The sequence below is a fragment of the Chiloscyllium plagiosum genome, unplaced genomic scaffold, assembly GCF_037043375.1.
Source record: "Chiloscyllium plagiosum isolate Xiang-an unplaced genomic scaffold, Cpla_swu_hap1 HiC_scaffold_35, whole genome shotgun sequence".
Taxonomy (NCBI): Eukaryota; Metazoa; Chordata; class Chondrichthyes; order Orectolobiformes; family Hemiscylliidae; genus Chiloscyllium; species Chiloscyllium plagiosum.
Genome location: NW_028270173.1, coordinates 32057707 through 32081650, shown reverse-complemented (window position 1 = coordinate 32081650; position 23944 = coordinate 32057707). Strand labels below are relative to the sequence as shown.

Genomic DNA, 23944 nt, shown 5'->3' with positions numbered 1-23944 from the left:
AGAGACAGAGAGAGAGGGGGGGGAAGGCAGTGCAGTTTGAGTTGTGTTGGGGATTGAGGGCAGGAGTTGTGCTCAGGCTGGGCGTGATGAGGAAGTGGAGCCTTTAATCCCTGCGCATTCGCAATGACACTTCCAGGAAGTTAGCAACGAGCTGACTTGTTTTGTTTTGACAGCGTCTGAGCTTTGCACGACGATTGGGACTTGACTTTGCAAAAAAAAAACAAACCCCTTGCAGCCTTTTCTTCTTGTGTGTGTGTGTGTGTGTGTGGGAGGGGATGGCGACCAGGCGGCAGCTGCAGTGCCTAGCCGAGGAGCTGAAATGCTCCATTTGCCTGGAGCTGCTGGACGAGCCGGTGGTGCTGGAATGCGGGCACGATTTCTGCCGGTCCTGCATCACCCGGAGCTGGGCAGAGCAGCAGCAGCAGCAGCAGCAGCAGCAGAGCGAGTGGGGCTGCCCGCAGTGCAGAGGCGTCTCGCCGCGGGGGAGTCTACGCAGCAGCCTGTCGCTGGCCAGCCTGTCCCGGAAGGTCAGGGAGCTGGAGCTGCTACCGGAGCCCGGGGAGGTGCACCCGGAGCCCGGGGAGGTGCACCCGGAGCCGGACCTTCCCCGATGCCCGGAGCATCGGCAGGAGGCACTGAAACTGCTGTGTGAAACCGACGGCCGACTCTGCTGCCTGCTGTGCCGGGACTCCGGGAAACACAGGCACCACCGCTTCCTGCTGCTGAGCGAGGCCGAGCCTGTTTACAAGGTGAAAGCAAACTTTGCAAATCACTGGAGTGGGGGTGGGTGGGTGGCGGGGGGCATGGTTGGACTGGGGGTGGACAAAGTTAACAATCACACAACAACAGCAAGCGCCAGGTTGTAGGAGAAAGTGGGGACTGCAGGTCAGAGTTCCAGCACCCACACTCTTAGCTTTCCTGTAGTCCAATTTCTTTTTGTTTTCTTCTCTCTAGTGCTTATTTTTCCCCAGCACCCATGTCGTGTGTATGTGTCTGTGTCTGTGCAGTGTAGGACGCAGAAACAGCTGGTGTGTAAATCTGTATTTGTGTTTACCACAGGTTTATTTGGAAGCACTAGCTTTCAGAGCGCTGCCCCTTCATCAGGTGGACGTGGAACAGGATCATAAGACACAGAATTTATAGCAGATGACCACAGTGTCATGCATTTGAAATGATATATTGAACAAACCTGGATTGTTGTTAAGTCTTTCATCTATTAGAATGGGTTACATGTTTCGGTTCTTAGGTCCCAGAACTTCTTCTAAGTCATATTCTCGAGATAACAAGGTTTTATATTAAAAGAAGGTGACATCTCAGCTCAGACATCTCAGTTACCTGATGGAGGAGCAGCACTCTGAAAGCTAGTGTGCTTCCAAATAGACGTGCTGGACTATAACCTGGTGTTGTATGATTTTTAACTAGATGGAGGGAGAGAGAGAGAGAGAAAGAGAGCTGGAAATCTTAAACTGATCTACAAAAATGCTGAGAGAGGCTGAGCAAGTACCTGCAGCAGGATTTTGAGGAAAGTCCCTGCTGTAAATTCTTAAAGTTTTGGTGTTTTTATTTTTAAAAAAATCTTTATTCATTTAAAATAAACTATATTTACACACTGCTATGGAGCGGAGCAGGCCAGACCAGACCTCCTCAAAATATTTTAAGAAGGTTGAAAGGTGACCTGATAGAAGTTTATAAAATAATGAGGGGTATAGAGAGAGTCAGTGGTAATTGTTTTCTCTGTGGTATGGGGGATTTCAAGACTGGAGCCACATTTTTAGGCCCACTGCTTTTTATCATTGATATAAATGATTTGGGTGTGAACATATAGGAGGTATGGTTAGTATGTTTGCAGATGACACCCTCTCTGTTTCTCTCCATACGGTCCTGTATTAGACCCAAACTAACTCACTGGCCACTCTCAAAACCAACTCCACAGCCCCTCTCTCCATCTCTCTCCGTGATGTGGGGGTGCCGGTGTTGGGCTGGGATGGAAAAAGTTAAAAATCGCACAACACCATGTGGTGTAGTGGACAGCCAAGAAGGTTACCTCGGAGTACAACAGGATCTCGATCAGATGGGCCAAAGGGCCGAGGAGTGGCAAGATGGAGTTTAATTTCGATAAATGCGAGGTGTTGCGCCTTGGAAAAGGCAAATCAGGGCAGGACTTATACACTTAATGGTAAGGCCTTGGGGAGTGTTGCTGAACAAAGAGACCTTGGAGTGCAGGTTCGTAATTCCTTGAAAGTAGATTCATAGGTAGATAGGATAGTAAAGAAGGCATTTGGTATGCTTTCCTTTATTGGTCAGAGTACTGAGTACAGGAGTTGGGAGGCCATGTTGTGCCTGTACAGGACATTGGTTAGGCCACTTTGGAATGCTGCGTGCAATTCTGGTCTCCCTGCTATAGGAAGGATGTCAAACCTGAAAGGATTCAGAAAAGATTGACCAGGATGTTGCCAAGGTTGTGGAGGGTTTGAGCTATAGGGAGAGGCTGAGACTGTTTTCCCTGGAGCATCGGAGGCTGAGGGGTGACCTTATTGAGGTTTATAAAATCATGAGGATAGGGTAAATAGACAAGGTATTTACCTCGGACTGAGGGAGTCCAGAACTAGGGGACATAGGTTTAGGGTGAGAGGGGAAAGATTTAAAAGGGAATTGAGGGGCAACATTTTCACCCAGAGGGTGGTGCGTGTATGGAATGAGCTGCCAGCGGAAGTGGTGGAGGCTGGTACAATTACAACATTTAAAGGCATCTGGATGGGTATGTGAATAGGAAGAGGTTAGAGAGATATGGGCCAAGTGCTGGAAATGGGACTCGATTAATTTAGGATATCTGGGTCAGCATGGACGAGTTGGACCGAAGGGTGCTGTATATCTCTATGACTCTATGAGTTGAGGGATTGCCCAGGGATTCTGAGAAAGGATTGGGAGGTGCAGAGGTTTGGGTCTAAAATTGGTGAACTCAGTGCTGAGTCCTGAAGGTTGTTGAGGGTCCAAGGTGAAGGTTGCTCCCTGACGGACTGTCCCACTCTGAGATGTCAGCCGTGGCTCAGTTGGTCTGTCACTTGTCTCTGTGTCGCAAGTTCCAGGGTTTGTGTCTCACTTCAGACACTTTGCCTACAGCGTCCATCGACAGCAGCTAGTGAGCACAGAACTCGGTGCTGACTTTCAAATCAAATACTGTGGCCTCATTAACCATAAAAATCATGGTTACAGACTCTTCAGTCCAACTCGCCGACCAGGTCCAAAGATGTGCAGGTTAGGTGAGTTGGCCGTGCTAAATTGCCCATAGTGTTATGTGCATTAGTTAGGGGTAAATGTGGGGAATGGGTCCGGGTGGGTTACTCTTCAGAGGGTCGGCGTGGACTTGTTGGGCTAATCTCCTAACCTAATCTAGTCCCATTTGCCCAGCACCCGGACAATATCCCTCCAAACCCTTCCTATTCATATACCCATCCAGATGTCGTTTAAATGCTGTAATTGTACCAGCCTGCATCACATCCTCTGGCAGCTCATTCCATACACACACCACCCTCTGCATCAAAAGGTTGTCTGTTAAATCTATTTTAAATGTTTCCCCTCTGCACCCTAAACCTATACCGTCTAGTTCTGGACTCCTCCACCCCGGGGAAAAGACCTTGTCTATTTATCCTATCCATGCCCCTCCCCTCCTGATGTAAAAGATTGTATCGTTCATTTTGAAGTGGAGCAGGGATTACCCTCGTGACTTGGACAATATTTATCTTCTAACTAATGGTAAAACAAACAGATTATTTGGTCGTTGTCACATTGCGACTTCTGGGAGTTTGCTATGTAAAAACTGACTGCTATCTTTCCCACTGCACACCAGAAAGTACATTTCTAGAAACACCTAACTGGCTGTACAGGGCTTTGGGAATGCTCTGACGCAGGAGAGGCGCAATATAAATGCAAGTCATTTCTTTTTCCTCAGTGTTCCATTTAAAGGTGTCTGTGATTTTGAATTAATGCTCTGGTTCCAGGGACGACTGAAGTTGTCACTGAACTCAGCTGCCAGAAAGCAACTTCGCGTGCTCAAAGCCAAACTGATGCAGAAACAGGAGATTTCCAAAGTTAAGGTATGTGTTCCCATGCTAATGTTCTAGATTTTTGGTTAGTTTGAATTACCCTTGTCATGAAAGGTTGTGATATTTTACGATTACTACGTGGAGATTTGGGGTCTACGGTCAAAGAGCCATGTATGGCTTTGGGTTTGAATGACATTTCTCTTGCTCAAACACCTTTTGAGTTCAGTGAGTGATAGAAACATCGAAAGTAGGTGCAGGAATAGGCCATTCGGCCCTTCGAGCCTGCACTACCATTCAGTACGATCATGGTTGATCGTGTAATCTCAGTATCCCACTCCCACTTTCATTCCATGTCCCTGGATCTCTTTTGCTGCAAGGTCCACATCCAGATCCCTCTTGAATATATCTAACAAACTGGCCCCAATAGCTTCCTGTGGGAGAGAGTTCCACAAATTCCCAACTCTCTGAGTGAAGAAATTCTTCCTCATCTCAGCCCTGAATGCCCTACCACTTATTCTTAGACTGTGACTCCTAGTTCTGGACTTGCCCAACATCGGGAACGTTCTTCCCGCCTCCAGCCTGTCCAGTCCCATCAGGATTTTGTATGTTTCCATGAGATTCCCCCTCATTGTTCTACATTCCACTGAATACAAGCCCAGTCGATCCAGTCTTTCCTCATATGTCAGTCCTGCCATCCCGGGAATCAGGCTGGTGAAACTTCGCTGGAATTCCTCAATAGGAAGAATGTTCTTCCTTAGATTAGGAGACCAAATCTGCCCACAACACTCAAGGTGTGGCCTCACCAAGGCCCTGTCTAACTGCAGCAAGACATCCCTAATCCCAAATCCTCTCGCTATGAAGGCCAGCATGCCATGAGCTTTCCTCACTGCCTGCTGCACCTTCACGCCAACCTTCAGTGACTGCTCCACCATGATGCCCAGGTCTTGTTGCACCTCACCTATTCCTAAACCACTCAGATAATAACCTGCCTTGATGTTTTTGTGACCAAAGTGGATAACCTCACATTTGTCCATTTTATATTGCATTTTCCAAGTATTCGTCCACTTACACAACCTGTCCAAGTCACCCTGCAGCCTCTTAGCATCCTCCTTACAGCACACACTGCCACCCAGCTCAGTGCCGTCTGCAAATTTGGAGATATTGCTTTCAATTCCTTTGTCCAAATTGTTAGTGTATATTTGTTTATGTACCAACAATCAAGGCTTTTTAAAATCAATAATAAGAAAAAAAAAACCTGTTGTTGCCAAGCAACTGGGAGTCTTATGAGTGAGGGAGACCGAGGGACGCAGGTTCCGGTCAGTGAGTTTGTGCGGGTTGGGTCTGTCAGAAAAAGGTGTGGTGAGTATTTAGTCACGCCCAAAACCATCAGGGATTGCCCTGATAGGAAGGCCTGAGTGACATAGAGTCAATAAGAGAGAAAACTCCATGTTTAAATGACTATGGATGAGCAGTTTGCAGAATCCATATCAATAAATATGTGAGCTGTGTTCGCCATTTCTTGAATGGTCTCCGAAGGGATATTAATGAAAGAACTGCAGTGTAAAGAACTCAGAAACCAATTACAACCGAACAAAGAACTTTTGAAGTGGAAACAGGGCGACCGTTGACTGAAGATTTGAGTATCTTTAAGCTTCTTGTTTAGGGAGAAATGGTTGAGTATTTACATCTGGTATTTCTAATAAGACCATTTCAACTGGGTCTTGTATAATTTGGTACAATGAATGTTCTGCTTTCCTTTTTTTGTGTGGAATAATCCTTTCTGCTCTTTTGTTAAAAGTACACTGGCAGCCTCTTGGGAATATGTTCAGTGACTACAATGGTAAACAAATAGCAATGATAGAACTTATGGTATATCAAGACGGGTCCCACTCTAGGATCTGACCTCTCCAAAGCTACCATTAGCTGGGATTACAACACCGTTAGCTTTTTGTGTTGACGATATTCCACATCTCATTTGATAGGAACAGTCAAGCAGCCTGCACACCCACGTCACGTCGGAGTTTGCAAAAATGCATGAGTTTCTCGCCAGGAAAGAACAAAGTTTACTTGGAGAGCTCAGCAGACAAGAGGAGAGGATTCTAAGTGCAATGGAGAAAGCACTCGGTGCAATCCAACGAGAGCTAGACTGTGTTGAACGAGAGATATCAGACCTAGAGGCACGAATGAACCAAAAAGACACAGTCACATTTCTGGAGGCAAGTGGTTGTTTAATTTGACCTGAATTACACAGGCAGCTGGAAGGGGAGGTAGTTTACCATAAAGTACAAAGTCCCAAAATAAAAGCACCAAATGTTGGAAATACACAACAGCTCGGCCAGCAACTGTGCTGAGAGAGAGAGAGATAAGGGTACAGTTCGGTCATCAGATCTTCTTTCTCTTAGTCACTGCCTACTTCGCAAACGCCAATTGGAAATCGTGTTGCAAATCATTGCTTGCGTCCCAGTGAGAGCTCAGAGTTGGCTCGATCCGCAGGCAGAAGACGCAAATCCCACTTCGTCACAAAAATCCAGGGCTGACACTCCAGCGCATTACAGAAAGAGAGCTACCCTGCCACCTTCTGGGTGAAGCGTTGAATTAGTATTTCATTCACCCTCACTCTCACATAGAAGAGAAAGATCCATACTTGAAATCTGAATCAAGAATAAAAAAGGAGCTGGATAAAACTCAGCAGGGCAGCCAGTAGCTATGGTGTGAAATAAAATTAATGTTTCTGGTTATTGACTTCTGAACATAACCGGGAAGAAAGAAGGCACACAGACCACGTGGTTCACTAATGACCTTCAGGGAGGGCAATCTGCCTTCCTTACCCAGTTTGGCCTACAAACCCGCAGCAAATGCAGTTGACTGTCAACTCTGGCCAGTTAGGGATGGGCAATGAATGTAGGCCTAGTCAGAGACACCCATGTTAGGGTGACATTGGTGGCTCAGTGATTAGCACTGCTGCCTCACAGCACCAGGATCCTGGGTTCGATTCTAACCTCTGACAACTGTCTGCGAGCAGTCTGCATTGGGTGCTCCGGTTTCCTCTCACAGACCTAAGATGCGCAGGTTAGGGTGGATTGGCCATGCTAAATTGCCCCGTAGTGTGCAGGCCAGGTGGGCTAGCCATGGGAAATGCAGGGTTACAGGGATGGGGGAGTGATGGGATGCTCTTCGGACTGGTTGGTGTGGACTCGATGGGCCTAATGGCCTACTTCCGTTCTGTGACAGAATAAAAACAAAAAAAGGAGTCAGAGGATCTGTTGAAAAGTCGTCGATGTTCAATGTTACCTATCCTTCTCTCCACATTTCTAATTTGTTCTTGATTCTGTTATCCCTGATGTCCTGATCTATATTTAATAGACAATAGGTGCAGGAGTAGGCCATTCTGCCCTTCGAGCCTGCACCACCATTCAATATGATCATGGCTGATCATCCTCAATCAGTATCCTGTTCCTGCCTTATCTCCATAACCCTTGATTCCACTATCCTTGAGAGCTCTATCCAACTCTTTCTTAAATGAATCCAGAGACTGGGCCTCCACTGCCCTCTGGGGCAGAGCATTCCACACAGCCACCACTCTCTGGGTGAAGAGGTTTCTCCTCATCTCTGTCCTAAATGGTCTACCCTGTATTTTTAAGCTGTGTCCTCTGGTTCGGGACTCACCCATCAGCGGAAACATGTTTGTTGCCTCCAGAGTGTCCAATCCTTTAATAATCTTATACATCTCAATCAGATCCCCTCTCAGTCTTCCAGACTCAAGGGTATATGAGCCCAGTCGCTCCAATCTTTCAACATAAGATAGTCCTGCCACTCCAGGAATTGACCTTGTGAACCTATGCTGCACTCCCTCAATAGCAAGAATGTCTTTCCTCAAATTTGGAGACCAGAACTGCACACAATACTCCAGGTGTGATCTCACCAGGGCCCTGTACAGCTGCAGAAGAACCTCTTTGCTTCTATACTCAATCCCTCTTGTTATGAAGGCCAGCATGCTATTAGCTTTCTTCACTGCCTGCTGTACCTGCATGCTTACCTTCATTGACTGGTGTACAAGAACACCCAGATCTCTTTGTACTGCCCCTTTACCTAAATGGAGTCAAGTTAGGTAGTAATCTGCCTTCCTGTTCTTGCCACCAAAGTGGATAACCATACATTTATCCACATTAAACTGCATCTGCCATGCATCTGACCACTCACCTAATCTGTCCAGGTCACCCTGTAATCTCCTAACATCCTCCTCACATTTCACCCTGCCATCCAGCTTTGTATCATCAGCAAATTTGCTGATGTTATTATTAATAACATCTTCTATATCATTAATATATATTGTAAAAAGCTGCAGTCCCAGCACTGATCCCAGCGGTACCCCACTGGTCACCGCCCGCCATTCCGAAAGGGAGCTGGTTTATCACTGCTCTTTGTTTCCTGTCAGCCAACCAACTTTCAATGATTGATTTCAGGGGTATTGGATTGAAACAATGTGCGAGAAAAGAAAGATTACCTGGCCATTCTCTCTCTATCTATCTCTCTCTCTCTCTCTCTCTCTCCCCCTCTCTCTCAAATACACATAAGGACGGACATATTTGCATTGGGAAACAATTCAGGGATAGTTTACAGTGCTGATGCCTGTGATAAGGGGTTGCCTGTTGAGGAAAGTTTGAGCAGGGATGAAGCTTTGAGTAGAACATTTTGGATCTTTTGAAAAGTGGGATAGGATTGGATTGAAACACTAGATTTGGATGGGACTTTGCGGCGTCGGTGCTGATTTTTCGGTAGGGGAGTTTGGAAATAAATGGCACAGTCAGAGTTTGCCCATTGAAGGTAGTGAGGGGAAATTTCTTCCCTTCAGGGTTCTGATCTTTGGAACTCTCTTTCACAGAGAGCAGTGGTGGCTCAGTCGTTGAATATATCAGAATCATTGAGTACTTACAGTGCAGTGGGTGGCCGTTCAGCCCGTCGTGTTGCTCCCATCTGTCTGAGCATTTTGACTTTGCGCCATTCTTCGCCCATACCCTCGCACATTATTTGGATCGAAACAATCACCTATTGCCCTCTGGGATACCGTATTAGCAGCTGCCTCCACCACACTTCCAGCAAGTGGCTCAGTGGTTAGCGCCGCTGCCTCACAATGCCAGGGACCCGGGTTTGATTCCAGCCTCTGGCGACTGTGCACGTTCCCTCCCCGTGTCTGCGTGGGTTTCCTCACACAGTCCAAAAATGTGCAGGTTCGGAGGAATGCTAAATTACCCCGTAGTGTCCAGGGGATGGAGTAGCCATGGTGATATGTGGGGTTAGTGGAGAGGGTGCAGGGCTGGGGTCGGATGGGATGCTCTTCAGAGAGTAGGTGTGGACTCGATGGGCTGAATGGCCTCTTTTCATACTGTAGGGATTCGATTAAGTGCACTTTAGACCCAAATCCCACAGGGCTGCTCTCTTATTAGCAGGCAATGACCCCGAGGGTCACCAAGGTCAAGGGGGGGGGAAGACATTGAGAAGGTCAGTCCTTCAGACAGTGCGGAAATTGAACCTATGCTGCTAGTATCAACTGTAGCATGAGTGTGGGCAAGGTTTAGGTGAAAGTGAGATTTTTTTTTTGTTGGATATGAAGAGATCGAGAGTGGGTAAGAGGCCAGCACTTGAAGAGATCGAGGGCGGGTTGCATCAGTCACTCAAATGTTAGTACATAGCTACAGCTTGGAATTGAGAAGGTCAGTGGAATGCTAACCTTTAATACGAGAGGAATTGTGCATAAACGGAAGCATTTCATGCTTCACAAACACTGTGTGCCCCTTTTGGTCTGTTTATTTAGGGAAGGACGTAAATATATTGGTTCAGGTAAAGGTTTACGAGATTGATACTTGGAGTGAGTGGGTTGTCTTCTGAGGATTAGTAGGAATTTAAAGAACGGGAGTAACTTATCGAGCCTTACAACATGAACGCAGACCCTTCGGTCCAACCACACCATAATCCCAAACTAAACTCATCCCACCTGCTTGCTCCTGCCCCATATCCTTCCAAACCTTTCCTATTATGTAATTGTCTTTTAAACATTGTAATCATACGCACATCCGCCACTTCCTTTGGCAGTTCATTTCACACATGTACCATGCTCTGTATAATACAAAGTTGTCCCTCATGTCTCTCTCAAATCTCTCTCCTCTTGCCTTAACAGTGTGCTCCGTAGTCTTGAAATTCCCTACTGTAGAAAAAAGACACCTGCCATTAATCCTATCTATGCCCCTCATGATTTTACAAACCTCTATAAGGTCAGCTCTCAACCTCCTATGCTCCAGTGAAAATATCCCAGCCTCTCCTTATAACTCAAACCCTCCATACCTGGCAATATCCTGGTAAATCTCTTCTGAATCCTCTCATGTTTAATAATATAATAGAATCCCTATGATGTGGAAGCAGGCCGTTTCCCCAATACCGACCCTCCGAACAGTATCCCACCTTGACCCATTCACTTGCCCTATTACTCTACATTTCCCCTGACTAATGCACCTAACACTATGGGTAATTTAGCATGGCCAATCCACCCCTAACCTGCACGTCTTTGGACTATGGGAGGAAACCGGAGCACCCAGAGGAAGCCCATGCAGACTCGGGGAAAATGTGCAAACTCCACACAGTCGCCCGAGGGTGGAATTGAACCTGGGTGCCCTGGTGCAGTGAGGCAGCAGTGCTAACCACTGAGCCACTGTGCCAGCCAAATTTTTCCTTCCTATAGTAGGGTGACCAGAACTGGAGGTGGTGATCCAGCAGAGGCCTCACCAATGTCTTGTACAATCTCAACATGACATCCCAACTCCTGTACTCAAACCTGATTGAAGGGTGTACCATCCTGAACAGCATTAACAAATTGGAAGTGGGAAGGATGTTTCCTCTTGTGAGTCAATCCAGGACCACGGGCCACAGTTTAATAAACCCCGACTGCCCTTTCAGGAGTGAGTTAGGAGGAATTTTCTCTCTGAGAGGCTATAACCTTTGGAACTCTCTGCCTCAATCAGCAGGTCATCAAATATTTTTAAAGCTGATGGAGATAAATTTATTTTCTTGTGTCGGGGAATCAAGGGTGGATAGAAATGTGGAATTCAAACTGCAGAGATCAGCCATGATCTTATGGAGTGGTGGAGCAGATTCGAGGGGCTGTGTGATCTATCATAGAATCCCTACAGTGTGGAAGCAGACCATTTGGCCTATCAAGTCCACACCTACCCGTCGATGAGCCTACCACCCAGACCTAGCCCCTAACAATAACCTGTAACTTGACATTTCCCATGGCTAATCCACCAGGCCTGTGCATCCCTGAGTACTGTGGGAACAATTTAGCGCGATCAATCCACCATAACCTGCACACTTGTGTGGCTGTGGGAGGAAACCCACTCAGACAGGGGGAGAAGGTGCAGACTCCACACAGACGGTCGCCCGAGGCTGGAATCGAACCCAGGTCCCTGGTGCCATGAGGCGGCAGTGCTAACCACTGAGCCACTGGGGTCCTGTCTTGCGTGGTTGCAAAACATTTTAAAACAATGCTGACTAGTCCCCAATTCTTTTATGAGTCGGAACGGTGTTTCTCTATCTAGACCCCTCCATGATTTTTAAAACTTCTATTAAATCTCCTTCTCTCTAAAGAAAACAGTCCTGACTTCTCCCAATCCATCTTGCTGCCTGGAATGCCTCATCCCTGGAGCCATTCTTAGAGACCTCTCTTCCCAGTCCTCCAATGCAACTGCTTCCTTCCGAAAGTCTGATGGTACAAACTGTGCACAATGCTCCATATCCAAGGTGGAGTTAGTTGGAGAGGCAATGGCCTAGTGGTATTGTCACTGGACTGTTAAGCCAGAGACCCAAGTAATGCTCTGGGGATCTAAGTTCAAATCCTGCCAGGGCAGTTGGTGGAACTTGAATTCAGTAAAATTCTGGACAACTTAGAGAAAGATTCTAATGATGAGTGTGAGCCAATTGTTGGAAAAACTTATCTGGTTCATTCATGTCCTCTGTGTGACTCCTGACGACACAGCCGTGTGGTTGACCCTCAACTGTTCCATGGGCAATAAATGCTGGGCCGAGGCAGCAACACCCTCATCCTGTGAAAGAATTAAACAAACAGTTAGTGACAAAAAATTTGATCTACAAGGCAATCTGGAGTTACAGAGGGCAGCAGGGAAGCAAAATTTCAGATGTTCCGTAAAGTGCGGACACAAGTTCAAAGAAAATTGGATGGAAAAATCTGGGATCTTTCCGGTCCTTCAGCCACAGCAAATCAACTCAATCAAACCAATTGTGAAACTGCCACGCATTATGTATTGAGTAAAGGAGTTGGGAGGTCATGTTGTGGCTGTACAGGACATTGGATAGGCCACTTTTGGAATACTGCGTTCAATTCTGGTCTCCCCTGTTATAGGAGAGATTAGATTAGATTCCCTACAGTATGGAAACAGGCCCTTTGGCCCCACCAACCTTCCAAAGAGTAACCCACCCAGTCCCCTACCCTATGTTTACCCCTGACTAATGTACCTAACACTATGGGCAATTCACCCAACCTGCACATCTTTGGACTGTGGGAGGAAACCTGCACAGACACAGGGAAAAAACGTGCTAACTCCACGCAGATAGTCGCCCAAGGCAGGAATTGAACCTGGCGCTATGAGGCAGTAGTGCTAACCACTGAGCTACCTTGCCGCCCTAAGATGATGTTCAACTTGAAAGGATTTGCAAGGATAGACAATAAGTGCAGGAGCCTGCACCACCATTCAATATGATCATGGCTGATCATCCTGAATCAGTATCCTGTTCCTGCCTTATCTCCATAACCCTTGATTCCACTATCCTTGAGAGCTCTATCCAACTCTTTCTTAAATGAATCCAGAGACTGGGCCTCCACTGCCCTCTGGGGCAGAGCATTCCACACAGCCACCACTCTCTGGGTGAAGAAGTTTCTCCTCATCTCTGTCCTAAATGGTCTACCCTGTATTTTTTAGCTGTGTCCTCTGGTTCAGCACTCACCCATCAGCGGAAACATGTTTCCTGCCTCCAGAGTGTCAAATCCTTTAATAATCTTATACGTCTCAATCAGATCCCCTCTCAGTCTTCTAAAATCTAGGGTATACAAGCCCGGTCACTCCAGTCTTTCAACGTAAGATAGTCCCGCCATTCCAGGAATTGACCTCGTGAACCTACGGTGCACTCCCTCAATAGCCAGAATATCTTTCCTCAAATTTGGAGACCAAAACTGTGCACAATACTCCAGGTGCGGTCTCACCAGGGCCCTGTACAGCTGCAGAAGGACCTCTTTGCCTCTATACTCAATTGGAGGGTTTGAGCTTTAGGTAGAGACTGAAGTTTCCCTGGAGTATCAGAGGCTCGGGGTGGTGGGGGGGGGAGTGGTTTATAAAATCCTGAGGGACAGGGTTAGGGTGAATAGAAAAAGTTCTTTTTCCCCAGGGTAGGGGAGTCCAAAACTAGAGGGCATAGGTTTATGTGGAGAGGGGACCTAAGGGGCAACTTTTTCACACAGAGGTGTGTGTATGGAATGAGCTGCCAGAGGAAGTGGTGGAGGCTGGTACAATTACAGCATTTAAAAGGCATCTGGATGGGTACATGAATAGGAAGGGCTTAAGAGGGATATGGGCCGGGTGCCATGAACTATCCAGATAGTTCATGGGTGGGACTAGGTCAGATTGGGGATGTCGGCTCGATGTTGGATGAAAGGGTCTGTTTCCGTGCTGTGTGACTCTGAGTAAAAGCAGCAGCCAGCTGGTAAATTGTGTGGCTATGGAAGCAGTAACTACACACACAGCATTTAATGTTTGTTAGACCACAGACCTATTCAAATCAGTCATGATCTTCTGGAATAATGTCACAGACTGGAGGAGCTGAATTGCCTACTCCTGCTATGATTCTCCTGGTCTGACCCCATTTTCAGCACGCGGAGGTTTTACAACAGAGTGAATAGTGGGATTCCCTCACTGCCTCCCTAACCTGAACTTGCTGTTTTTGTATTGTTTAGGTGGAAGCATCTCAGAAGAACAGGTAAAACACCTTTTGAATTTATTTAAAGCGGCAAAGGTTGCATTGAGCATTTCTTTTTACTTAATGAACTTTCGATAGGAATCTCATCCTAATGTGAAAGTTTAATCTTTCAGCTTTGCACATGAAAAACATCCTACCCTGCTGTTTGTTGATGAGGCCCTATCTCTCGGCGTATTCAAAGGTCCTTTACAGTACACAGTTTGGAAAGAGATGATAGGCTGTATCAACCCAGGTAAAACAAAAAAAAAACACTCATCACATTTGATTTGTATAATAAAAAGTGAAACACCCTTGATGAAAATGTATTAAACATCACACATGCAAAAAAAAAAGTTTTTGTTAAACAAAAGTTGTTAAATGTAGTAGTTGTTATTGCACGTTGATGGGGAAAATCCTTCCAGATTGAGGAGCAGATGTAAAGAGAGATATGGAGCATTATCAGTCTTTCCAAGAGATCAAAACCCATCACTTGGCTTTGATATGGTGTGGAATTATAAAACCGTCAAGCTATGAAATAGGTGTCAAACCTGAAATAACTCCACGAAGGCTGGCATCCTGTGACCAAGCCGCCCTTTATTTGGGCGTGCATAGTTCATGACACACTGACCCAGCTCACACCTCTCAGAGTGAATGAAACCTCTGACACTCCTATTCTTAGCTGTCAGCCAGGGCTCCCTGATTGGACCTTGATATACAGCCCTGGTCAGGGAACTCATATTCTGGGAGGACCACCAGCCTGATATTGCTCCTGTCACTACAAAGACCTTCGAGGATGGGAGGCATTGGGAGATTCCTCACATCCAGTGAGGATTTTAACATGCCAGATGTAGACAACATGAAACCGGGAGCGTTGCAGTTACATGGGTAAACTGGAGAAGTTAGGGCTATTAGAGTCAGAGAGATGTACCACACTGAAATAGACCCTTCAGTCTGACTACGCCATGTGGACCAGATATCCAAACCTAATGTAGTCCTATTTGCCAGCACTTGGCCCATATCCCTCCAAACCCTTCCTATTCATATACCCACCCAGATGCCTTTTAAATGCTGTAATTGTACCAGCCTCCTCCACTTCCTCTGGCAGCTCATTCCACACACGTACCACGTGTGAACGCCGTGAAAGGTCTGGACAGAGTATGTAGGACAAACCTTTTCCTGCTGTAGGATGGAGTGTGAACCAGGGCGCACAGAGTTAAAGTCCATTGCCCAGTGAAGCAGTGACAGTGTAAAGGAAGACCACCTGAGTTAGGAAGTGCTCAGGGAGTGGCTGACTCAACCGTGGCTTTCTAAAGCTGAAATGGCGTGGTGGGAAAGGGGGGGTGGGGAGCGGAATGACTAGGTTGCAGGGATCCAGCATAGACACAAGAGCCCCCTTACAGCCAAAAAATATTTTCAACCCACTGCATCAAAATGCTGTACCTCTCTGTTTAGCCACTTGGTGGCGCTGGCTTCCTCCCTGGAAGAGGAGGTGTTCCCAGGTTGGTTTTATGTTGCACTGGTAACAACTCCCTGCCAAACTTGCAAATATACAGCGCTGTCATGTATATTTGTGATCATAAAGAATTGCCGATGCTTTCACAATCCTTGGACTCTTTTAACAAGTATTTAACAATAACTGCTGGAGGAACCAAATGGCATATGCCTGCTTCTGATTCTTAGCTTTGGATCCTCTTTTTAATTTCACAAGGATATTTTATTTATAAAACAATATCTCTATATAGTGTGCGTTTATTTGTGTACACATACATAGACACATATTTATATAAACACAATATAGAGATTTTGTTTTATAAATGTGTGAACATATCTATACATTATATATATGTATATATATACACACACACACACACACACACACACACACACACAGTTATGGATCAAGCAGATGTGAGTGGATATCCCAAGCGTGATGCAACTGGTCAAATCACTCGACTTTAAGCAAAACAGAGTTTATTTAAACACCACAGTTGACACACGAACAAAGGAAAGCAGAATTTAGAATAACTTAACTATTGGAACATTTTACGATTTCACTGCTCCTTGGATGCTGCCTGAACTGCTGTGCTCTTCCAGCACCACTAATCCAGATATTGGAAAATTTAGCTGACCAGATTCAGCAGCTTAACTGAGGAACTGTTCCAATACAGTAACATCCCATAAGCACACCCTTTTGGTCAAAAGATAAATTGAAGCACAGATTCTTACAAGCAGTGGGGTGGGGGTAACAACATCCAGAGAAAGATTTCAGAGGAATCTTTCACTGAAGCTTGCAACACTTCTGGACTCCAACATCTTGTGACTGCTACAGCAGATAAAAACTAGATGAAAACACCTGAACTGGGAGAACTGGCCACTCCCCTTCCATTGTTAAACTCGACTCTTCGGCACCTCTGCCTTTACAAACTCTCTTAAAAAAAAAAGGCCAAGCACAGCATAACCTTTTTAAAGTGGCAGCATTGTCACAATGCACAGCAGCAAACACAGTTTGGCTCTGTGCGCCAACGTGTCAAGGAAACAAACAAATATTAGAGTTGGACTCTATCGAAACAAACCAAAGGCATCTCTTACTTGAACCATATATAGTTGAGGCACGGGAAGGCCCAATAACTGAATGGACCCACATTTAAATTCAGCAGAAAAGTCCTCAGACGATGGTCTTTCCCCACTCTGCCTTGGTGGCAGCACCCCCAAGCAATAGTCATCCCTCAGCACGTAGTCCTGGACCTTGGAATGTGATGCTGGGTCAACGGTCAACTCCTTGTTAACTCTTGATCCATGCTTAACTTATATTGAGTCCTGCCAAAAACATAAAACTCTTCTTATCCTTAAATTCCACGCACTTTTCTATTTCTGTGACATTCCCCAGCTCATTCCTGATGAAGGGCTTATGCCCAAAACGTTGTCTCTCCTGCTTCTCAGATGCTGTCTGACCTGCTGTGCTTTTCCAGCACCACACTCTCGACTCTAATCTCCAGCATCTACAGTCCTCACTTTTGCTTATAAACACCCAGATCCCTTTCTAATGCAGCATTGTGCAGTCTCACTTCAGTAGCACGGTGGCTCAGTGGTTAGCACTGCTGTCTAAAGTACAGGGGGTCCTTCCCACCCGAGTCGTATACAATGTATGGTTCATAAATGGTTGAGTCACCTGGAGCTGGGAAATGTCACAGAAATAGAAAGGTGCATTTTCGACAGGACTCAATATAAGTTAAGCACGGATCAAGAGTTAACAAGGAGCTGACCTTGACCCAGAGTCACATTCCAAGATCCAGGTCTACGTGCTGAGGGACGGGCTAAATTCCCGGTGAAAGGCTTTTGCCCGAAACGTTGATTCTCCTGCTCCTCAGATGCTGCCTGACCTGCTGTGCTTTTCCAGCACCACACTCTTGACTCTGGGTGTTTGTAACCAATAATGATGACGGGAAATGGAATGTGAGTCTTTCTAGCGAAGAGTTTAGAGTATGAAAATAGGGAAGTCTACTGCTGAGAGTATAAGCACACTCTGGAGTATAGTCTGCAGTTCTGCCTCCTCAATGTTTGCACTGAAGGCAGACCAGAGAAGGTACAGTGAGGTGATTCCTAAGTTGATGGACTTGTCTCGAGAGGAAGTTGAAGACGCCGAAGGGAGTTGAGAGGTTAGTCTTATTGAAACATAGAGAATTCTGAGGGGACTTGACAGAGCAGAAGCTGAGAGGGTGTTTCCTGCCTCATCCACAACTAAGGGCACCGCTTAAAAATAGAATCGTAGAATTTTACAGTGTAGAAGGAGGCCACTTGGCCCGTCTTGTCTGTACTGGCTCTTGAATGAGTTACCCAGCGAGTCCCATTCTCCAGCCCTGTCTCCGTAGCCCTGTAAATAGATCACTTTCCAATACATTCCTAGCTCTCACTTGAAACCTCCTGGAAAACTGCCTCCAGAATTCTCTCGGGCAGTGCTTTCCAAGTCTGAACAACTCTCTGAGTCGAGATGTTTCTCGTCCTCCTCACTCCTCGCGCTCCAGTCTTGAAATTGTGTCTCCCCCGCTCCCCCCAAATATTGCCAGAGCGATACTGAATATCCCTGTCAAAATTTTGATCACCTCTTAATTTTCTCTGCTCCAAAGGAGAATAAGCCCAAAGTTCTCTCATCTTTCCTTGTATCTTCAAATCCTTCATTCCTTCTCGTTCTTAAAAAAATTGCCTTTGAACTCTCTCCAGGCCTGTAACATCCTTCCTTACATAAGGTGCCCAGAACTGAACACAATTGTGTACACCAAACGTGGGCGGCACGGTGGCACAGTGGTTAGCACTGCTGCCTCACAGCGCCTGCCTCAGGCGACTGACTGTGTGGAGTTTGCACGTTCTCCCCATGTCTGCGTGGGTTTCCTCCGGGTGCTCCGGTTTCCTCCCACAGTCCAAAGATGTGCAGGTCAGGTGAATTGGCCATGCTAAATTGCCCGTAGTGTTAGGTAAGGGGTAAATGTAGGGGTATGGGTGGGTTGCGCTTCGGCGGGGCGGTGTGGACTTGTTGGGCCGAAGGGCCTGTTTCCACACTGTAAATAATCTAAAAAACAATGAGGTGTCTGCCATTCACTTTGGCAAACCACAAACCTGCTGGTCTGGCAGAGCAAAGAGTTGTCCTCAGCTGGAGGTTGTATGGGATATTAGGTTGGAATAGGAGGAAGGGAGGACTGCAGATCCTGGAGAGTCGCAGTCAAAAGGTGTGGGGGCGCGGGAAAAGCACAGGCCAGGCAGCATCCGAGGAGCAGGAGAGTCGAAGTTTCAGGCATTCCTGACGAACAGCTTATGCCTAAAGCATCAACCTCCTGCTCCTTGGATTCTGCCTGAATCTCCTGTGCTCTACCTGCACCATACGTTTCCACTGTTCTGGAGCAGTATGTGCAGTTCTGGTCGCTCTGTTATAGGAAGGATATTATTAAGCTCGAGAGGCTAGAGAAGAGATTTACCAGGATGTTGCCGGGTTTGGAGGGTTTGAGTTATAAGGAGAAGCTGGATAGGCTGGGACTTTTTTCACTGGAGTGGCAGAGGTTGAGAGGTGACCTTACAAAGGCTTGTAAGGTCATGAGGGATATGTATAAGGTGAATGGCAGGTTGGGTTGAGGATTTCAAGCCATATTTTTAAGGTGAGAGAAGAGACATGGAGGGGCAATTTTTTTTTACACCGAGAGTGGTTGGTGTGTGGAATGAACTTCTGAGGAAGCGGTTGATGTGGGTGCAGTTACAATGTTTAAAAGACATTTGCATAAGTACATAAATAGGAAATGTTTGGAGGGATATGGGCCAGGAGCAGGCAAGTGGGAATAGTTTAGTTTGGGATAATGGTCGGCATGGACTGGTTGGGCCGAAGGGTCTGTTTCCGTGTTGTATGACTCTATGACTGTGACATTAAAATTTGATTGGGCAAAGTCCAACAAAATGTACAGAGGGATTTTGTGTTTGACATATCAATTAGAGGCCTTTGAAGTTGTGAACAAGCAATGTGGATAAGTTTAATGCGATTGGATTGTCAAAAGGCTTTTGAAAACGTCAATGAGATGATTAAGCACCACACGTTAGAGTTCATAGCAGTGGGTCGAGGGCTGATTGATGAAAACAGGTATTTTCAGGTTGGTAGCTTACCGGTGGGCTACTGCAAAGGTCAGTACTTGGACCTTAGTTCCTTACATTCGATAGACGTGACTTTGATTGAGTGAGGAGCCATGTTTGTTAACAATACAAAGTTAGGTCGGAATGTGAGCTGTCTGCAAGATGCTCGAGAGACTGCAGAAGATTACAGATGGGTTAAGTGTGTGGGCAGATGGAATACAATGTGGGAAAATACCACATTATCCACAATAAAGGTTCATTAGGAAAGCAGCATAGTTTTAATGTGGCACCAGACCAGGAAATGCTATATTCTAGGGGCCTGCAGCCAAGTGTACTGGACCTTCGTGTTAACTGTTAAGAAAGCAATTTGTATGTTAGCCTGCATGAGAAAGGGATTGGATTGTATGAGAAAAATGGTCTTCCTGCAATTACGTAGGTGCACAGTTTTATTCTCCTTAGCTGAAGAAGAGTGGTTCTTTGCTAATGTCCAGGATGTGGACAGTGCTGGCCTGCTGGGTATTTCTTGCCCAACCCCGGTTGCCCAGAGAGCAATTGCGTTAGTGATCCTGATGGGTTTCCCTTCCCCAAGATCAGTTTTCTTCATCTGCTTCTGAATTCCAGATTGGTATTGAATTCAGATTCTACCAGTTGCCACGCTTGGTCATCCCCAGGGTGTTCCCTAGGACGCTGGATCAATAACCCAGTGATATGACCGGCAAGCCTTCACCATCCCCCTTTCACAAGAGCAGATCGTCCAATGAGCGGAGACTGAGGAGACAAGACTTAATGGGAGGGAGATCTCATTGAAACGCACATGAGGGGCTTGACAGTGTGATCGTTGGGAGAATGTTGCTCCTGACTCTGGGATCTGGAACTGAGCATCTCGTTCCAGAATAAAGGATGGCCCGTTTAGGACCAAAGTGAGGAGAGCTTTCTGCGCCCAAAGAGTGGTGGAACTTTCGGGTTCTCTACCCTTAAGCCCTGGGAGTTGGTCTTCGAGTGCGAAAGTGACTCAGGGAATACAGGATGGTGAGGGTGAGCGTGGACTGTATTGAATGACACAGCAAACTCGAAGGTCCTGCTTCTCAGAGACTTACGTGAAGAGTTGCTAAATCTCCTCACAGTGGGACGTCTAGTCTCCAGTATTCTAGACTGCGGGTGTATCTACCCCTACATGGTGAGGAGAGGGGGGGTAAGCACATCAACAACGGGGTTCATCACCAACCATCTCAAAGGCAATTGGAGATGGGCAGCAACACGATCCTTATTATTGGTACCCTGGAGGGAAGGAAATCTACCATTCCTAACTGGCCTCATCTGTCCCATAGTCTAGGTTAGAGTGGTGCTGGAAAAGCACAGCATCCGAGGAGCAGGAAAATCAACGTTTCGGGCAAAAGCCCTTCATCAGGAATAGAGGTCATCTGTCTCATAGTCTCTTAACTGCCCTATCTACTTGACCTTTAGCTGTGGACTGTGGCTGTGGACTTGAGGCAGGCTGGAAGGTGCCTGGGAGATGTGTTTAGAAAATGTTTTAAATACCGCAGCGTTTCAACTGGGAGGTTGGTTTGATTGTAACGCTTATCCTCCCTGATATTCACAGGGTCGCATGTTAGAATTTGGTTAGGCAGAGTCAGCCCACCTTTATGAAAGGGGTCTTGTGTTTGACGTGTCGATGAGAGGTTACAGAGATGTCCAGCACAGAAACAAACCCTTTGGTTCAACCCATCCACGCCGACCAGATATCCCAACCCAATCTAAACCCATTTTCCAGCACCCAGCCCATATCCCGTATATTCATATACCCACCCAGATGCCTTTTAAATGTTGTAACTGTACCAGCCTCCACCACTTCCTCTGGCAGCTCATTCCAAACACGTACCACCCTCTGGGTGAAAAAGTTTCCCCTCAGGTCCATTTTATATCTTTCCCCTCTCACCCTAAACCTATGCACTCTAGTTCTGGACTCCCCGACCCCAGGAGGTGGAAGGGGAGGGGGGGGGGAGACCGTGACTAATCAGCCTCTCGGTGCCCCTCATGATATTGTAAACCTTGACCCCTTACTTTATCGAGTTGCTGGTGTAATTTCGGTTTCCTTTGCTCCCCCCGCTAGCTCCAGCCTCGCTGACCCTGGATCCGAAGACGGCTAATCCCTGGCTGGTGGTGGGTGAGGAAGGGACCGGAGTCCGGCTCGGTGACAGATGGCAGGATGCCTCCGACAATCCGGAGAGGTTCGACCAGTGCGTCAGTGTGCTGGCCTCGGAGGGATTCACGTCAGGCCGCCATTACTGGGAGGTGGAGGTGGGCGGTAAGACGGAGTGGGACCTGGGGGTGGTGGCAGAGTCTGCTAACAGGAAGGGCGATATCACGGCCGCCCCGGAGGACGGGTACTGGATAATGTGGCTGGTGAACCAGACTGACTACGTGGCTTGTACCTCTCGCCCGACCCACCTCAAGGTGGCCGGCAAACCCCGGAAGATCGGAGTATTCCTGGACTACGATGGGGGGCAGGTGTCCTTTTACAACGCGGACGACATGTCCCATCTCCACACCTTCACCCACACCTTCACGGAAAAACTCTACCCTTACTTCAGCCCAGGGCTGGCCGACAGCGGGGAAAGTGCTGAGGAGCTGAGGATCTGCCCCGTCAGAGGCCTCTGCTCTGTTTGAATCCGGCCGATGGCACCTGCAAACGTGGAGGGAGTGACTCTCGTTGCTCGTTCGCTCCCTCGCGGTGATTTATTTTTAACTTGGTGTAAACCTTGCAGGCTCGGAAAAGGATTGCGGACTTTTTTTTTAGATTAGATTAGATTACATTACAGTGTGGAAACAGGCCCTTCGGCCCAACAAGTCCACACCGACCCGCAGAAGCGCAACCCACCCATACCCCTACATTTACCCCTTTACCTAACACTACGGGCAATTTAGCATGGCCAATTCACCTGACTTGCACATCTTTGGACTTGTGTTGCAAACTGGGAGTACTTTATTCGGATTTAACGCAATCTCCACTTCAAGCAGCAATGCCACTTGATTATAAACGGCTTGTACAAATGACACCGAAATAAACAAGTTCCAAATATTCCATGAAACCTCAATAAAAGGAATGCTTCAAGGATTGAAGAAATGTTGTTATTGTTATGAGGGTGGGTGTATAAATTGTCCGAATGAATGACTGAACGCAGAGTTAGTGTTGAGTATGGCTGTCTATAATTGGTTGGCACAGTGGTTAGCACTGTTTAGATTAGAGTGGTGCTGGAAAAGCCAGGATACCTGATGAAGGGCTTTTGCCCGAAACGTCGATTTTCCTGCTCCTCGGATGCTGCCTGACCTGCTGTGCTTTTCCAGCACCACTCTAATCTAAACTCTGGTTTCCAGCATCTGCAGTCCTCACTTTTGCCTCCAGTGGTTAGCACTGCTGACTTACAGCACCTGAGACTCAGGTTTGATACCAGGGTCTGGGTGGGATGCTCTGCGGAGAGTTGATGCAGACTCAGTGGGCTGACTTGGCTCCTTTCCACACTGTAGCGATTCCATAATTCTTTCTACTTTGTATGATGTTGTTAAATCATTTCAGGTTGCTCTCTGAGTCAAACGACTCCTGCGTGGTTTGAATACATCAATGCATTTCTTTATAAAGATTAGCTTTGCCTTCTCGGATCAAATTCTGGGACCGCACTTCCTTCGTTCCCCCCACCATTAGCAATCTGGGAGTTACCGTTGACCAGAAACTGAACTGGACTGGCTTGTGTAAATTCTGTGGTCAGAGGCTAGGAATCCTGCAGCGAGTAGCTCCCTGAAGCCTGTCCACCGCCGACAAGGCACAGGCCAGGAGTGGGACGGAATACTCCCCACTTTGCCCTGGATGGGTGCATCTCCAGCGACACTCGAGAAACGTGGCACCACCCAGGGCAAAGCAGCCCCAGTCGATTGGCACCCCGTCAGTCCCCAGTGCACAGAGACAGCGGTGGGGACCATCTACAAGAGGCACCGCGGTAACTCATCCAACATCCCTTAAAACCTGTGACCTCCGTTACCTGAAGAAGGGCTCATGCCCGAAACGTCGATTCTCCTGTTCCTTGGGTGCTGCCTGACCTGCTGCGCTTTTCCAGCAACACATTTTCACCTCCGTTACCCAGAAAGGCGAGGGCAGCAGAGCAGGATAGGACAATGTTATAGGATAGGAGCAGTAGTTCCAGATGCCTCCAAACTTACAGATCACTCAAAGCTGGCTGGGCGGCGGAGCTGTGAGGAGGGTGCCTCAGAGTGATTCAGACAAA

The 23944-nt window shown here is 47.0% G+C and overlaps 1 protein-coding gene and 1 long non-coding RNA gene across 3 annotated transcripts in view; one reads left to right on the top strand and one right to left on the bottom strand.

Moving 5' to 3' along the window:
• LOC148140619 (uncharacterized) overlaps positions 1-22671 on the bottom strand; it is a 72870-nt gene extending 50199 nt beyond the window's left edge. Inside the window, exon 1 of the long non-coding RNA XR_015753067.1 lies at positions 22572-22671. This is a non-coding gene — a long non-coding RNA (uncharacterized LOC148140619). The remainder of the gene's footprint in view (positions 1-22571) is intronic.
• On the top strand, positions 58-22782 carry LOC122541333 (zinc-binding protein A33-like). Of its 2 annotated transcripts, XM_043678007.2 has the most exons (6): positions 65-749; positions 3999-4094; positions 6026-6259; positions 14059-14081; positions 14195-14313; positions 21778-22782. In XM_043678007.2, the coding sequence occupies exons 1-6, from the start codon at positions 276-278 to the stop codon at positions 22332-22334; spliced, it is 1503 nt and encodes a 500-aa protein (XP_043533942.2). In that variant the 5' UTR covers positions 65-275; the 3' UTR covers positions 22335-22782. The 2 variants fall into 2 exon arrangements, with proteins under 2 accessions (XP_043533943.2, XP_043533942.2); XM_043678008.2 differs by lacking the exon at positions 6026-6259 and having other exon boundaries at positions 58-749.
• Positions 22783-23944: the final 1162 nt, after the last annotated feature.